At 65.5% G+C, this 16942-nt stretch overlaps 1 protein-coding gene across 1 annotated transcript in view; it reads left to right on the top strand.

Annotated features, from left to right (window-relative positions):
- The first annotated feature begins 550 nt into the window (after positions 1–550).
- The window catches only part of MUC2 (mucin 2, oligomeric mucus/gel-forming), a 31041-nt gene continuing 14649 nt past the window's right edge, over positions 551–16942 (top strand). The window contains exons 1-29 of the mRNA XM_059929870.1: positions 551–626; positions 1697–1967; positions 2722–2836; positions 3174–3264; positions 3345–3454; positions 3608–3818; positions 4007–4132; positions 4621–4738; positions 4846–4984; positions 5073–5183; positions 5272–5341; positions 5536–5673; positions 5769–5933; positions 6406–6500; positions 6819–6945; positions 7330–7585; positions 7713–7765; positions 7890–7990; positions 8382–8533; positions 8761–8899; positions 9217–9327; positions 9413–9592; positions 9727–9966; positions 10399–10555; positions 10861–10992; positions 11496–11643; positions 11996–12039; positions 12419–12616; positions 13583–13881. Of these exons, the coding sequence (XP_059785853.1) occupies positions 551–626; positions 1697–1967; positions 2722–2836; positions 3174–3264; positions 3345–3454; positions 3608–3818; positions 4007–4132; positions 4621–4738; positions 4846–4984; positions 5073–5183; positions 5272–5341; positions 5536–5673; positions 5769–5933; positions 6406–6500; positions 6819–6945; positions 7330–7585; positions 7713–7765; positions 7890–7990; positions 8382–8533; positions 8761–8899; positions 9217–9327; positions 9413–9592; positions 9727–9966; positions 10399–10555; positions 10861–10992; positions 11496–11643; positions 11996–12039; positions 12419–12616; positions 13583–13881 (4173 nt within the window). The remainder of the gene's footprint in view (positions 627–1696; positions 1968–2721; positions 2837–3173; positions 3265–3344; positions 3455–3607; positions 3819–4006; positions 4133–4620; positions 4739–4845; positions 4985–5072; positions 5184–5271; positions 5342–5535; positions 5674–5768; positions 5934–6405; positions 6501–6818; positions 6946–7329; positions 7586–7712; positions 7766–7889; positions 7991–8381; positions 8534–8760; positions 8900–9216; positions 9328–9412; positions 9593–9726; positions 9967–10398; positions 10556–10860; positions 10993–11495; positions 11644–11995; positions 12040–12418; positions 12617–13582; positions 13882–16942) is intronic.

Genomic DNA, 16942 nt, shown 5'->3' with positions numbered 1-16942 from the left:
CCTGTGCTCTAGAGCTCATGGGCCACAACTACTGAAGCCTGCATGCCTAGAGCCTGTGCTCCGCAACAAGAGAGGCCACCGCAATGAGAAACCTGTGCACCGCAACCAAGAGTAGCCCCCGCTCGCTGCAACTAGAGAAAGCCCGCATGTAGCAACGAAGACCCACCGCAGCCAAAAAAAAAAATTAGCTTCCACATAAAAAGAACAGGGGACCAGGTCCTCCCTGCCCCGGGCCTGGTCCCGCTAGTGGCTGGGAGGGACGGAGGTCCGCCTTGGGTGTGTGTTGGAATCGGGTAATTGGGGCTGCCGCATCCTGGGCAGAGCCAGCTCTACCCCGGGAGCAATAAAAAATAAACCTCAGATAACCTGAATCAATATTTCCCCACAAGGGCCCTCGGAGCCCCCGCAGCTGCTTTCCTGACAACCTGGCAGGTGCCCCACCCACCCCTCGCCCCTCCCCAGCCCTCCCCACCCTCTGACGGCTCCACGGGGCCATATAAGGCCCAGACCCCTGACCCGGTCACTCTCCCACACCACACTTCTGGCCACCATGGGGCTGCCACTAGCCCGCCTGGTGGCCTTCTGCCTGACTCTGACCTGGGCCGGGGGCTCAGAGCTCCGGAGAGGTGAGAGGGTGCGGGCAGGAAGGCTGGGCGGCCCAGGGCACATGGTCCTGCCTGGGGTTGAGGTGTCTCCCTCGGCCCGGGCTTCTGGGTGGACGGCCTGGGCCGGGCCTCCTGCAGCCCCACCGCTGCTGACTTTGGGTGGAGGGATGGAAGGAAGGAAGGAGGGGAAGGAGGAAGGAAGGAAGGGAGGAAGGGAGGAAGGAAGGAAGGAAGGAAGGAAGGAAGGAAGGGGGGACTTGGGTTCCCACCATGCTTCTGAAGGTGATCGCCTGGCCAGAGTGTGTATCCAGGGGACGGTCCCAGGTGGACGCACCGGTCTGGGTGGCTGTCCGTGGGCCTGGGGGAGGCAGGGGCCTGCCAGGAGGGGCCAGGCCAGGGGAGGCCCCCAGTCCCGGTATCAGGGATCCTGATACCGGGACTGGGGGTCAAGACCAAGCTGGGCCCTTCAGCAGAGCCAGCTGTTTGGGTGTCTGCTCAAGGGGTGGCTTCAGCCAGAGAAGACCATGCAGACGTAGGATGGGGACATCTCTGTCCCAGCAGGGCATTTGGGGACAGGGCGGTGGCGGGGCTGGGGGGAGGGGGAGCTGGCCCCATATGGATGAACATGATGCAGGCTACCTCTGAGGGGTCTGGCACAGCTCTTCTGCTGGACGAGGGGCGGCTGGAGCGGGGGTGGGGTGCTGGCTGGGGCGTCGATGGACGGAGTGTGGTGGAGACTGGGGTGGGGAGCCGGGCCAGGCTGACAAGGCGCCAGGGAACCCGACAGCCCCTCTGGCCCTGCTCCCCGCTCAGCACACGGCCGCATCGCCCGCAGGGTCAGGGTGGGAGGGCGCGGCAGCTGGAGACGCCCTTTCAGGGGGCTGAGACTGCGTGGGTGGGGTGGCCAATGCCCAGCAGAGGCCCCCCGCAGGACGACCCTCCCTGGGGCCTGGGCCGAGACCCCGACGGGCTCTGAGCTGCCACGGGGCGCCTCTGGGGGGTCCTCAGAGGGCCGCTGCCAGGCCGCAGCCTCGGGCGGAGAGGCTTCCTGGCGACGTGGGCTGCTCACGCGCCCGCCCGCTGCGCCCCAGAAGGCAGGACCCGGAACCACGGCCACAGCGTCTGCAGCACGTGGGGCGACTCCCACTACAAGACCTTCGACGGAGACATCTTCCGCTTCCCCGGGCTGTGCGACTACAACTTCGCCTCTGACTGCCGGGACGCCTACCAGGAGTTCGCTGTGCACCTGAAACGGGGCCCCGGCCGCAGTGGGGGCCACCCCCAGGTCGAGTACATCCTGCTGACCATCAAGGATGACACCATCTACCTCACCAGCCAGCTCACTGTGGTGAACGGTGCCATGTGAGTGGGCAGGCAGTGTCCCTTCCCACGTCCTGTGAGCAAGTGCGACCCGGCTGGTGACCCCCCCTTGCCCTCCCTTCCCCCACTCCCCCCCACCCCCCGCCGGCTAAGAAGGAGAGTATTGGGGAGGGGGCTTTATTAAACTAGTGAGTCTCCTCCAGCCCCTCTGCTGGCAGCCCAGGCTAGGGTTACAGGAGCCCACGGGAGGCCTGTTCCTCCTCCCCCCACGTTGTCCCGCATTGTCTCAGGAACAATGGGGCTCTGAGCTCATTCCTGCCCCGGGCGGGGGGGGTGGGGTGCAGGGGGGTCCCCACCTGCAGGGTTTGCCCTTCCCCTGCTGCAGGGGATTTTGATTCCCTGAAGCCCAGGCTCAGAGTAGGGGGTGTGCACAGGGCCCACAGAGGCAGTGTGGGGTGGGCACAGTGCCTGCCCTGGGCGATGGGGCGGGTGGGGCTTCTCCAGCCCGGTCCTCCCGCCTCCCAGGGCTTTTACGGGCTCCCTGGGGGCGCTGCCCAGAACGGAGCCCAGGGAGGGGGTGTGGAGAGGGCGTTGGGCAGGTGGGTGTGGCTCGGCCCAGAGGACCTAGCCAGGCACATGGACAGGGGTTGGCCGGGGCTCGAGCGCCCCCAGAGGGAGGCCACGCTGCTTCTGGCTCCCGGACGGGAGCTGGCCACCCCACCCATGCCCACAGCCTCAGCCCCTCTGCCACGTGGGTGCTGTGTGGGCCAGTGTGACCCCGGTGCCCATCCCCCAGGGTCAGCAGCCCGCACTACAGCTCGGGGCTGCTCATCGAGAAGAGTGATGCCTACACCAAGGTCTATTCCCGTGCTGGCCTCACGCTCATGTGGAACCGGGAGGACTCGGTCATGGTGTGTCACGGGCCTCGGGGACCCCAGGGGGGCCAAGAGGGGGTCCGGGTGGGCTGGGGCGCTGTGTGGCCTTTGGGCGGGCGGAGAGGCTGGTGGCAGAGCGGGGGTCAGGCGGTCCACCCTGAGAGTGGACCCCCTGGCCCGGGGTGGTGGGCTGGCCCTCCTGGTCCTCAGCGCGGCCAGGGCTCCCCCCCGCCCCCCTCCCCCCCGCTCAGCCCAGCTCTCCCACCACGGCTGACACCCGTGCAGGCAGGGTTCTGAGGCTGGCCTGGCTGCCCCGGGGCCTCGCGGTCCTGCCGCCCCACGGCCTGCTCGCTTGTCCCCCTTCCCCGGACAGCTGGAGCTGGACAGTGTGTTCCGGAACCACACGTGTGGCCTCTGCGGTGACTACAACGGTCTGCAGACCTACTCTGAGTTCCTCTCCGATGGTGAGGGCCTCGTCGGGCCTTGGTGGGTGGGCCGTGGGCAGGCTCCCCGCCCGGCCCCGCTGAACGGCTGTGGCCCCCAGGCGTGCGCTTCAGTCCCATCGAGTTTGGGAACATGCAGAAGATCGACAAGCCCGAGGAGGTGTGCGATGGCCCCCAGGAGGTGCCGACCCCCCCGTCCTGCTCTGAGCACGTGAGTCGCTGGCCATCGGGGGGGAGGGGGCTGTGGGAGCAGAGCCCGCACCTCCCCCCAGAGCTGTGCCCGCTGGCCTCCGCCGGGACCCCGCCCCCGCCCTGGGGGGTGGAGGGGAGGAGGCCGTGAGCAGCCCCGCCTGTTGCCCGCCAGCGCGCCGAGTGCGAGAGGCTGCTGACGGACGCGGCCTTCGAGGACTGCCGGGACCTGGTGCCGCTGGAGCTGTACGTGCAGGCCTGCATGCAGGACCGCTGCCAGTGCCCGCGTGGCACCTCCTGCGTCTGCAGCACCATCGCCGAGTTCTCCCGCCAGTGTTCCCACGCCGGGGGCAGGCCGCGGAACTGGAGGACCGCCTCGCTCTGCCGTAAGTGCCACGCGGCCGGGAGCCGGGGGCACGCGGGGGCTGACCCACGGGGAGTGCAATGCCCTTTGCGCCCTGGGCTGGGAGCCAGGCCGCGCCCACCGCAGCCGGGGCGCGAGGCCGGCACGGACCCCTCGTGGCGCCCGCCGCGCTCTGCTCCTCGGCTCAGGGGCCTGCCTGTGCCTGTCCAGCTAAGAGCTGCCCCGCGAACATGGTTTACCTGGAGAGCGGCTCGCCCTGCATGGACACCTGCTCACACCTGGAGGTCAGCAGCCTGTGCGAGGAGCATCGCATGGACGGCTGTTTCTGCCCAGAAGGTGAGCGCTGAGGACGCAGGCAGGCGGCCAGAGCGGGGGCCGCTGCCCTGAGGCGCCGCCCGCCGCCCGCGCCTGGGGGGACGGCCGCCTCGCTGCCTGCGCCTCGGCTTGCAGCCGTGCTGCGGGACGGCGACAGCTCGGGCCCTGCAGGGAAATCAGGGGACAAGGTCCAGGTAGGAGGAACACAAGTGCTGAAGACGCCCCAGCATACACACCGTAGTGTCACCTTCCTGCTCATCGCCCCGCGGACAGACCTCCTCCTGCCTGGCCCGTGGCTCCGAGCCTGGAAGCAGGTCCCTCAGATACAGTGCGGGGACCACCGTTGTCCCCCAAAGGACCATAGGTGTCTGTGGGTGGGAGGCCTGGCTGGCAGCGCCCCTCCAGGGAGGCCGGCCCCTGGCTGTGGCCCTGGGAACGGCAGCCCCGCCGGGGGGGACTCTGGCACTGTTTGGGGCCGGCTGAATGGAACATGTCCCGCGCTGTCCCAGGCACGGTGTACGATGACATCAAGGGTGGCGGCTGCATCCCCGTGAACCAGTGTCACTGCAAGCTGCACGGACACCTGTACGCGCCTGGCCAACAGATCACCAACAACTGCGAGCAGTGGTGGGTCCCGGGGCTGGGGGTCCCGACGGGCTGGGGTCCAGGGGGGCTGGGGGTCCCAGTGGGCTGGGGTGGCGGTCGAGCCTGACCCTGGCCCTGTTGCCCGACAGTGTCTGCAACGCCAGTCGCTGGGTGTGCCAGGACCTGCAGTGCCCCAGGACCTGTGCCCTGGAGGGCGGCGCCCACATCACCACCTTCGACGGGAGGAAGTACACGTTCCACGGGGACTGCTACTACGTGCTGACCAAGGTGGCCGGCACCCGGGTGGGCATGTGGGTGGAGCCGGACCCCCGGCCCACCCGCCGTGTGGCTGCAACGCCCCCTGCCCTCCCCGCAGGGCGCCCACAACGACTCCTATGCCATCCTGGGCGAGCTGACCCCCTGCGGCTCCACCGACAAGCAGACCTGCCTGAAGACGGTGGTGCTGCTGGCTGACAACAAGAAGAACGTGGGTGCCCCTGCCCCCTGCCCTCCCAGCACCCCCGGGGCCCCCAAGGCCCTTCTCAGCCCCCGGGTACACTCGGCCTTGCCCACAGGTGGTGGCCTTCAAGTTGGACGGCACCGTCCTGCTGAATGAGCTGCAGGTGAACCTGCCCCACGTGACGGGTGAGTCCTGCTCCAAGGCGCCCATGCCGGGGAGGGGGTGGGGCGGGGGGAGGAGGGGGGAGGGAGATGGGAGAGGGGGTGGGGCGGGGGGAGGAGGGGGGAGGGCGACGGGGGGAGGGCGACGGGGAAGGAGGGCAGCCCTCCCCCGAGCCCTCCACGGCCCCTCACCGCCCCTGCCTTGCCTTCCCTTGCAGCGAGCTTCTCCATCTTTCAACCGTCCTCCCACCACCTCGTCGTGACCACCGCCTTCGGCCTCAGGCTGCAGGTCCAGCTGGTGCCGGTCATGCAGCTCTTCGTGATGCTGGACCATGCCGCCCAGGGGCTGGTGCAGGGTGAGTGGCCCCGGCCGGCTCCCCCCCACGCAGGCCACCCTTGGGCCTGCGCACTCTGACCCCCGACCCTTCCCAACCCTGTCCTGGCCCCTCAGGCCTCTGCGGGAACTACAACGGCCTCGAAGGTGACGACTTCAAGACGGCAGGTGGGCTGGTGGAGGCCACGGGCGCCGGCTTCGCCAACACCTGGAAGGCGCAGTCGAGCTGCCACGACAAGCTGGACTGGCTGGATGACCCCTGCTCCCTGAACATCGAGAGCGGTGAGGCTCGGCCGCTGCGGAGCCGGCCCTGCGCAGACGGGGCTCCCGGTGGGGCCCACGTGGCGGGTGGGGGTGGCGCGGAGACAACAGAGCCAGCCGTCCACCCGCTGCCGTCTGCCTTGCGGCTGGTTTATGGTGGCCCACGGTGGCAGCCTGCCCAGTGACATGGCAGAGGGGCTGGGGCTACTAATCGCTGGCTGGTGGCCCTCGTCCGGGGGCTGGCCTGGCGCCTTGACCGGACACCCTAACACCTGCCAGGTCACCTGCCACGTCCACGAAGTGGAGAGAGGAGAGGGGTGGGAGCCCTTGCCTTACAAAGGGGCACCGTCCTGTGCTGACCTGCCCTGAAGGGAGGGGCCTGGGTTCGGTCCACCGAGGGGCCAGTGTCTGCTCCAGCCTGGGCGGCTGGGCTGCCTGACCTGGGGGACTTGCTGGGGGGGCCGTCCCCACTGAGGGGCTGAATCCTCTCCAGCCAACTACGCTGAGCACTGGTGCTCCCTGCTGAAGAAGGCGGAGACCCCGTTCGGCAAGTGCCACTCCGCCGTGGACCCAGCCGAGTACTACAAGGTGGGTGGGCCACCCGGGCACTCCCCTCCCCGCTGCCTGCGAGGCTCCTGTGGGAAACCGCTGCGTGTGCGTGCAGAGCACATGTGTATAGCTGGGTGTGTGAGCACAGCACATGTGTATAGCCGGGTGTGTGAGCACAGCACATGTGTATAGCTGGGTGTGTGAGCACAGCACATGTGTATAGCTGGGTGTCTGTGCACACACCCAGTGCAAGGGTGGGTGTGTGCACGTGCGTAAGTGCTGCGTGTCTGAGTGCTCACATGGGCGTGATGTCCCCCAGCCAGCTCTCCTCGCTCACTGCCCTGTTTGTCCCCACAGAGGTGCAAATACGACACGTGCAACTGCCAGAGCACGGAGAACTGCATGTGCGCGGCCCTGTCCTCCTACGCCCGCGCCTGCGCCGTCAAGGGCGTCATGCTGTGGGGCTGGCGGGAGCGCGTCTGCAGTGAGTGTCAGGTGTCCTGGGCTTGGGCCGGCCTTCCAGTCACTGCTGTCCCAGGTGGCAGCTCACCGTGGCCGCCGAGGGTCGAGGGTGCAGGGGGGCGACGTTGTTCCCAGCTTCCTCGGCCAGGAAGCAGCAGGAAACCAGCGCTGGGCCACTCTGCTTGCAGGGAGGGGCCTGGAACTGTGGCCACGATACGTTAGCCCAGAAGGGGAGGTGCGTGGGGCTGGGGCACCTGTGTGGCCAGGGTGGTCCCGGAGTGACTGCCCTCGTTGGCCCCTTGGCTGGGTGGGTGTCCTGGCCAGAGGTGGGGCTCGGGGCTGGCTTTCGGGGAAGGGAGTTGGGGGCCGTCCTCCCGCCCCTCAGGCCGGCCCCTCCGCTCTGCAGACAAGGACGTGGACTCCTGCCCCAGGTCGCAAGTCTTCCTGTACAACCTGACCACCTGCCAGAAGACCTGCCGCTCGCTGTCCGAGCCTGACACCCGCTGTCTCAAGGGCTTCGCGCCCGTGGACGGCTGCGGCTGCCCTGACCACACCTTCCTGGACCAGAAGGGCCACTGCGTGCCCCTGGCCGAGTGCTCCTGCTACCACAGTGGCCTCTACCTGGAGGCGGGCAAGGTCATCCTGAGGCAGGAGGAGCGATGGTGTGTGGCCTGGAGCCGGGGAGGGAGGGCCAGCTCTGCTGGGGGGCCCACACCCCTGCGCAGCCCCACAGAGCCACTGGGCCTGCCCCCCGAAGGGCCCCATTCACCCGCCGCCTCTCCCTCGCAGCGTTTGCCGGAACGGGAGGCTGCGCTGCCTGCAGGTCAAGCTGCTCGGCCAGCGTAAGTGGCTGCTGCCCCGTGCACGGCCTCCCGCCCCCCGGCCTGCTCCCCCGCCCCCTCCACTGCCTGCACGAGCCCCCCACCCAACTTCACCTGAGCTGAGGTGGCCCCTTCGGTCCCGCAGGCTGTACGGCCCCGAAGATCCACGTCGACTGCAACAACCTGACGGCGCTGGCCATCCGGAACCCCAGGCCCGTCAGCTGCCAGACGCTGGCTGCCGGCTATGTGCGTGCTGGGGGGGGCGGCGCTGTGGGCGGGGGTGCAGGCAGGCTCCCGTACGGTCGGTCCTGAGGCTCTGCGCCCTAGGTCCTCTGGACACACGCGCTTCGCTGGCCCTCCCCATTCCTCGGGGGAGGTGGCCGCCTGTGAGTCCCCACCCAGCCCGCTGAGGGCACAGGGACCAGTGTAGGGGCCCCTGGCAGGCTGCTGTCCCCCGTCTCCCAGCCCAGTGGTGAGCCCGAGGGCCGGGCTCCGGAGGCTGGACCAGGGAGAGACGTCAAGCGTCAGAGGGTGGGGGGGCCGGAGCACGAGGGGGTGTCTGCAGCATCAGAAGAGGGGCCAGCCATCCTGGGCCCGGCACCTGATCCCCGAACCCCACTCTCCAACCGCCCCCCAGTACCAGACGGAGTGCGTCAGTGGCTGCGTGTGCCCCGAGGGGCTGGTTGACGATGGCCGGGGCGGCTGCGTGGTGGAGGAGGCGTGCCCGTGTGTGCACAACAACGATCTGTACTCCCCCGGCGACAAGATCAGGGTGGATTGCAACACCTGGTGAGCACCCCGGCCCCCGGCCCCCAGCGCTCCGTGGGGGTCTCTTCCGTGGGGCCGGCTGGGGTCTGCAGGGCCCTGGCCTGGGTGGGGGCTGGGATAGGAGGGCCTGGAGGTGTGGTCTGTGAGCTGCTGGGGGGCTTTCCGCACAGCGCCGGGGTACACGCTGAGCAGGGGTGGGGGACCTGGGCCCCTGCAGCCCCTCCAGGCCCCCATCTCGCTCTCCTCAGCACCTGCCAGAAAGGGCGCTGGGCGTGCACCCAGTCCGTGTGCCACGGCACCTGTGCCATCTATGGGAACAGCCACTACATCACCTTCGATGGGAAGTACTATGACTTCGACGGACACTGCTCCTACGTGGCCGTTCAGGTGAGGCCGAAGGCAGGGCCAGGGCCTGCCTCTGCTTCGTGGTCCCTGCCCTGCTGGCCCTGGGCTGCTCCCAGACCGGTTAGGAGGCTCCGAGTGGAGGGGGTCTGGGGTGGTAGGGGAGCCCTTCCTTGGCCCTCCCATTCCATGACCCTCCCGTGGGTTTCGGGGGTGGGGGGTGCACAGGGGCATGTGTGTTTGGGGGTTGAAGGCCCCTCTCAACAGATGAGGGGCTGAGGCTTGACCAGGCCCAGCTGGGGCGGGGTGCCCAGGACCCTCATGGCCGGGCCAGTCTGGCTCACGTGCCCGCGGGCCCCCAGGACTACTGTGGCCAGAACTCCTCACTGGGGTCCTTCAGCATCATCACCGAGAAGGTCCCCTGTGGCACCACGGGCGTCACCTGCTCCAAGGCCATCAAGATCTTCATAGGGGTGAGTGCTGCCTGCCCCTGGGCACGCACGGTCCCTTGGGGACCCTCAGACCCGGCCAGTGACGGGGCCTCTCCCCTGGGCACAGCGGACGGAGCTAAAGCTGGAGGACAAACACCGCATGGTGATACAGCGTGACGCGGGCCGCCACGTGGCCTACACCACGCGGGAAGTGGGCCAGTACCTGGTGGTGGAGGCCAGCGTCGGCATCATCGTCATCTGGGACAAGAGGACCACCATCTTCATCAAGCTCGCCCCCTCCTACAAGGTGCGCAGCCGCCCGGCCTGTCAGCCAGCACATGCCTGTGCGTCCACCTGGGCCTCCCAGGCTCGTGAGCCGCCAGCCGCCACCCCGCACCCCGCGAGCCCCCGGCGAAGCCCCTGGCCGGCTTGTCTCCGCAGGGCACTGTGTGTGGCCTGTGTGGGAACTTTGACCAGCGATCCAGCAACGACTTCACCACGCGGGACCACATGGTGGCGGAGGGTGGGCTGGAGTTTGGGAACAGCTGGAAGGCGGCCCCCACCTGTCCGGACGTGAACACCATCCCCGAGCCGTGCACCCTGAAGCCGCACCGCCGCTCCTGGGCCGAGAAGCAGTGCAGTATCATCAAGGGCCCAGTCTTCGGGGTCTGCCACAGCAAGGTGGGCGGGGCGTGCGCAGGCCCGGGGCGAGGCCGCCTCCCGGCTGCGTGACCTTGTGCCGTCTGTCCTCCGGCTTCAGCTCCATCTTCTGTGTCCTTTGGACACATGACCAGAGGTCCAGCCTTCCCTCTGAGACCCCTGGTGGGACCACCAGCCTCTGTCCCTTCCAGGGAGGGAGAAAGGACACAACCCCCTAAGGCCCAGATGGCCCTTAGCTCCCGGCGGTGGTGGGGCGGTGGGCAGGGTTGGGCAACCGTCGCGGGACCTCCCCCGCCAGCCCCACTGGAGCCCTGGGGGGACTGGGGCTGGGTCACCGTACCCTGTCCCGGGGGCAGAGTCGGCCTCGGGGTCCTGAGCTTCTTGGGCCGCGGGGGGAGGCCTGGCCACCTGAGGGCGGTGTGGGCACCGGGCACACGGAGGCTCCTCCCCCAGGTGGACCCCAAGCCCTTCTACGAGGCCTGCGTCCACGACACGTGCTCCTGCGACACGGGCGGAGACTGTGAGTGCTTGTGCTCTGCCGTGGCCGCCTACGCCCAGGAGTGCACCAAGGAGGGGGCCTGCGTGTTCTGGAGGAGGCCCGACCTGTGCCGTGAGTGCCCGCCGGTCCTGGGCCTGGGGTGCCAGTGTGGCGGGTTGCAGGCTGCTGCACCGGGGGGTGGGGTGCTTGTGGTCCCCGCCCGGCCTGCCCCGACCGGCCTCGGCCCTCCCCGAGCCTGACCCCCCCTCCCCCCCGCCCCCGGCCCTCCCCGAGCCTGACCCCCCCCCTCCCCCCGCCCCCGGCCCTCCCCGAGCCTGACCCCCCCTCCCCCCCGCCCCCGGCCCTCCCCGAGCCTGACCCCCCCCTCCCCCCGCCCCCGGCCCTCCCCGAGCCTGACCGCCCCCCCCCGCCCCCAGCCATATTCTGTGACTACTACAACCCCCCGGACGAGTGCCGGTGGCATTACGAGCCCTGCGGGAACCGCAGCTTCGAGACGTGCAGGACGGTCAGCGGCATCCACTCCAACATCTCCGTGTCCTACCTGGAGGGTGAGGGGCCCTGTGGGACCCGGGACCCTGCGCTCCAGGGTGGGCCAGGCTCGTTGCGCTGCAGTTCGTTCATCAGACAGTGGGCTGGGAGCCTGAGCCGAGCCCCCGCCCTAGAGGAGAGAGGCAGAAAAGGGGCAGCGTGACACGCCACGTAAGGTCGGGAGACCATGTGAGGTCAGGAGCGAAGCTGCTGTGGGGAAAGAGCAGAAGAGGGCGAGGTGGGGGCTCGGGAGGCCTCTGCAGCGTCTGTGAGCTGAGAGCACGCGAGAGAGAGAGATCTGGGGAGGGAGCGGTGGGCGTGCCCCCCAGGAGGCTGGCCGGGGCCTGGCTGTCCCTTTGGCCACATGGCAGTGTCAGGGCCCCAGGAAGGGGGGGTGTCCAGGCCCCTGCCTTCCCAGAGGACATCTGGAGAAGAGGACCTGCCAGGGTGAGGAGGATGGGTAGGGTCTGGTGGATGTGGGGTCCTCTGTGCCGGTCCAAGCCCAGTGCCCTGTGCCCACCAGGCTGCTACCCCCGGTGCCCTAAGGAAAGTCCCATCTACAACGAGGACCTGAAGAAGTGTGTCACACGGGACCAATGTGGTTGCTACATCGGGGACATTCACTACCCACCTGGAACGTCTGTGCCCACGGAGCAGATCTGCCACTCTTGGTATCTAAGCTCGCGTCGCAGGGGCCCGGGGGAGATCAGCGCACACGTACGCACGTACCCACATCCACGCACACACACTGGCACACAGTGTTCATGTACACACATGTGGACACACGGCCGCACGCACACAGGAACTAGGGGGAGGGGAGAAGTGGGCCCTCCTTCCTTCTGCCCCCCTTGCCTCGTCCCCTCTCTGCCCACAGTGGGAACCCAGGCGCGGGCTCCTGGACCCAGCCTTTGGGGTAGCGCCCTGAGGCTTTGGGCCGGTAGCAGAGGCGCGGGCTGGAGGGCAGAGGCCGGCTGGGAGAGGCCAGCATTTCCTCGGGCCTGCAGCCTTGCCCTTGCTTTTCAGCGTGTGTGACAACTCCTCGCAAGTTGTCTGCCGGCCAGAAAACGGTAAGCTGCCCGCCCCTGGCCTGTCCTCCTGGGCTGTGGTGGGCTCATCCTCCCTCCTCCCCCTCCCCCTCCCCCTCTTCTTCCGTGTGGCTTCCCTGGGGCCCTCCCAGCTCAGATGTGCCTCTGATTTGCAGCAGCCCCTAGGGCTCACCTGAAATGTTTGTATTTCTCGTGATGGGGAGCAGATGCCCCGTCTGTGATGTAGCTTCTGTGTTCTGATGGGCACCCCTTAGGATTCTGGGAATGGGGTCCTGATGGGCGCTGGTTTGCCATTGGTTGGAGGTGGGGGAAACCAGTCTTCCCCTTATTAGAACAGGCTGAGGGGGGCCTCGTGAGTCTCTGTCTTGTTCCTGACGTGTTGACGTCGGCTTCCCCCCAGGGACGATTCTCAACAAAACCGAGGACAGCCCCTTCTGCTACTGGGAAATCTGTGACGTCAACGGGACGGTGCAGACGCACTTCAACATCTGCGTGTACACCCCACCACCCTCGTCCCCCTCAACGCCTGCCACCACCACCTCTGTCACCTCCATCACGCCCTCCACCACCACGAGCACCACTCCGACCACCAGTACAGGTAAGGTCTTGCCCTGATCCCAGCAGGGCGGCCTTTCTAGGTAGATGGGGGTGGTGCTGACGTGCCTCGAACTCAGGGAGTGCCCCCTGCCTCCCAGCACCTTGACCACATCCCTGAGCCCAGACCGCAGTGACGGCGACTCGGGGCCGTCTCCCAGACCCGCAGGAAACTGCCCCTAAGGGTTAGAGGAGGCAGAGAGACACCCTCAAGTCCCTGTGCGTTTGCTCGGGCTGAAATTGCAGCTACTGCTGAACGAGCCGCCAGGCGTATGACAGCCACCGGGACAAGAAACCGGTAAAATTAAAAGGTTTGAAAAACCTCAAAGCTATAGAATGACATTCTCTTTTTCCCCCATTTTACTGCAGTGTCATCTCCCTCGTCAACAACTCAGAGTAAGTCACGTTGACGGCGTTCCCAATGATACAGGGCGAGGAGCTGCAGAAAGCTGCTGGGCGCCTCCCTCAAGACCCAGACACGGGGCTGGGCTGGGTGGGCTGGACCACCGGCTCAGGGACCGAAGATGGTGTATTTTGGTGACTTGATTCCCGATTTGCTGAGCCCAGGGACTCGTGCAGGGGACTTGGCCAGCTCAGGGTGAAAACATTGGTCAAGAGTCCAGACCAAGTCCCTGCTGGTGCACTTCTTTGCTAGACTGGGTGGCCCTTTCCTTATTTGTTTGTTTGGCATAAGGATTTGAAAGTAGCTGAGGAAGGGGTGCTAGGCTGGCGCTCTGAGGCCTGGGTCTGTCACTGGCATGGCATGGGGGTCTTGGGTTTTTAGTTGCAGAAGGAGGGGAGAAGTGGAGGGTGGAAGTTAGGGCTCAGCTTAAAGTCTCAGAGCCAACACTGGGCGCTTTGGTGAGGATGGGGAGAGCTGGTCACGGGGGTCTCGGTTCTCCGAGTCCCACTGATCGCCCGAAAGGTGCGCCCCAGCCTGGCTGACCAACGCTGGGTCTTGCTTGCCTAGGGCTATGCTGCTTCTGGTCTGACTGGATCAACGACGACCATCCCAGGATCGGCAGTGACGGTGGAGACCGAGAGACATTCAACCGTGTCTGCAGGGCCCCCAAGGATATCGAGTGCAGGGTGGCCGTAGAGCCCCACCTCAGCTGGGAGGAGCTGGGCCAGGAGGCTCAGTGCAATGTCTCCTTCGGGTTCATCTGCAAGAACGAAGACCAGTTTCGAAACGGACCTTTTGGAGTCTGCTATGACTACGAGATACGAGTGTATTGTTGCCTGCTGATGGATGAGTGTCCCACGACCCCGGTCACGATCCCCACCACCACCCCGTCAACCACCCCACCCATCACCACCCCCCCCACCACCCCACACACCACCCCACCCACCCCACCCACCACCACCCCCACCCCCACCCCACACACCACCCCACCCACCCCACCCACCCCCCCCCCACCACCCCCCCCACCACCACCCCCACCACAACCCCAGCCACCACCACCCCCACCACAATAGGGACTCCAACTCCAACCACTCCAGAGACCCCAACCACAACACCCACCACCACTTCAACTGGAACTCCAACTCCGACCCCCACCACAACCTCAACAGAGACTCCAACTCCCACCACTCCAGAGACCCCAACCACAACACCCACCACCACTTCAACTGGGACTCCAACTCCCACCCCCACCACAACCTCAACAGAGACTCCAACTCCAACCAGTCCAGACACCCCAACCACAACACCCACCACCACTTCAACTGGGACTCCAACTCCGACCCCCAGCACAACCTCAACAGAGACTCCAACTCCAACCACTCCAGAGACCCCAACCACAACACCCAGCACCACTTCAACTGGGACTCCAACTCCCACCCCCACCACAACCTCAACAGAGACACCAACCCCGACCACTACAGAGATCCCAACCACAACACCCACCACCACTTCAACTGGAACTCCAACTTCCACCACTCCAGAGACCCCAACCACAACACCCACCACCACTTCAACTGGAACTCCAACTTCCACCACTCCAGAGACCCCAACCACAACACCCAGCACCACTTCAACTGGAACTCCAACTTCCACCACTCCAGAGACCCCAACCACAACACCCACCACCACTTCAACTGGGACTCCAACTCCCACCCCCACCACAACCTCAACAGAGACACCAACCCCGACCACTACAGAGATCCCAACCACAACACCCACCACCACTTCAACTGGAACTCCAACTTCCACCACTCCAGAGACCCCAACCACAACACCCACCACCACTTCAACTGGAACTCCAACTTCCACCACTCCAGAGACCCCAACCACAACACCCAGCACCACTTCAACTGGAACTGCAACTTCCACCACTCCAGAGACCCCAACCACAACACCCACCACCACTTCAACTGGGACTCCAACTCCCACCCCCACCACAACCTCAACAGAGACACCAACCCCGACCACTACAGAGATCCCAACCACAACACCCACCACCACTTCAACTGGAACTCCAACTTCCACCACTCCAGAGACCCCAACCACAACACCCACCACCACTTCAACTGGGACTCCAACTCCGACCCCCACCACAACCTCAACAGAGACTCCAACTCCAACCACTCCAGAGACCCCAACCACAACACCCACCACCACTTCAACTGGGACTCCAACTCCGACCCCCAGCACAACCACAACAGAGACTCCAACTCCAACCACTCCAGAGACCCCAACCACAACACCCACCACCACTTCAACTGGAACTCCAACTTCCACCACTCCAGAGACCCCAACCACAACACCCACCACCACTTCAACTGGAACTCCAACTTCCACCACTCCAGAGACCCCAACCACAACACCCAGCACCACTTCAACTGGAACTGCAACTTCCACCACTCCAGAGACCCCAACCACAACACCCACCACCACTTCAACTGGGACTCCAACTCCCACCCCCACCACAACCTCAACAGAGACACCAACCCCGACCACTACAGAGATCCCAACCACAACACCCACCACCACTTCAACTGGAACTCCAACTTCCACCACTCCAGAGACCCCAACCACAACACCCACCACCACTTCAACTGGGACTCCAACTCCGACCCCCACCACAACCTCAACAGAGACTCCAACTCCAACCACTCCAGAGACCCCAACCACAACACCCACCACCACTTCAACTGGGACTCCAACTCCGACCCCCAGCACAACCACAACAGAGACTCCAACTCCAACCACTCCAGAGACCCCAACCACAATACCCACCACCACTTCAACTGGAACTCCAACTCCGACCCACACCACAACCTCAACAGAGACTCCAACTCCCACCACTCCAGAGACCCCAACCACAACACCCACCACCACTTCAACTGGGACTCCAACTCCGACCCCCACCACAACCTCAACAGAGACTCCAACTCCAACCACTCCAGAGACCCCAACCAAAACACCCACCACCACTTCAGCTGGGACTCCAACTCTGACCCCCAGCACAACCTCAACAGAGACTCCAACTCCAACCACTCCAGAGACCCCAACCACAACACCCAGCACCACTTCAACTGGAACTCCAACTTCCACCACTCCAGAGACCCCAACCACAACACCCAGCACCACTTCAACTGGAACTCCAACTTCCACCACTCCAGAGACCCCAACCACAACACCCACCACCACTTCAGCTGGGACTCCAACTCCCACCCCCACCACAACCTCAACAGAGACTCCAACCCCGACCACTACAGAGATCCCAACCACAACACCCACCACCACTTCAACTGGGACTCCAACTCTGACCCCCAGCACAACCTCAACAGAGACTCCAACTCCAACCACTCCAGAGACCCCAACCACAACACCCACCACCACTTCAACTGGAACTCCAACTTCCACCATTCCAGAGACCTCAACCACAACACCCAGCACCACTTCAACTGGAACTCCAACTTCCACCACTCCAGAGACCCCAACCACAACACCCACCACCACTTCAACTGGGACTCCAACTCCCACCCCCAGCACAACCTCAACAGAGACTCCAACCCTGACCACTACAGAGATCCCAACCACAACACCCACCACCACTTCAACTGGAACTCCAACTTCCACCACTCCAGAGATCCCAACCACAACACCCACCACCACTTCAACTGGGACTCCAACTCCCACCCCCACCACAACCTCAACAGAGACTCCAACTCCAACCACTCCAGAGACCCCAACCACAACACCCACCACCACTTCAACTGGAACTCCAACTCCGACCCCCACCACAACCTCAACAGAGACTCCAGCCACTCCAGAGACCCCAACCACAACACCCACCACCACTTCAACTGGGACTCCAACTTCCAC

Source organism: Balaenoptera ricei, chromosome 8 (assembly GCF_028023285.1).
Source record: "Balaenoptera ricei isolate mBalRic1 chromosome 8, mBalRic1.hap2, whole genome shotgun sequence".
In the NCBI taxonomy this organism is placed as follows: domain Eukaryota; kingdom Metazoa; phylum Chordata; class Mammalia; order Artiodactyla; family Balaenopteridae; genus Balaenoptera; species Balaenoptera ricei.
This window is presented reverse-complemented; position numbering and strand designations above follow the sequence as displayed.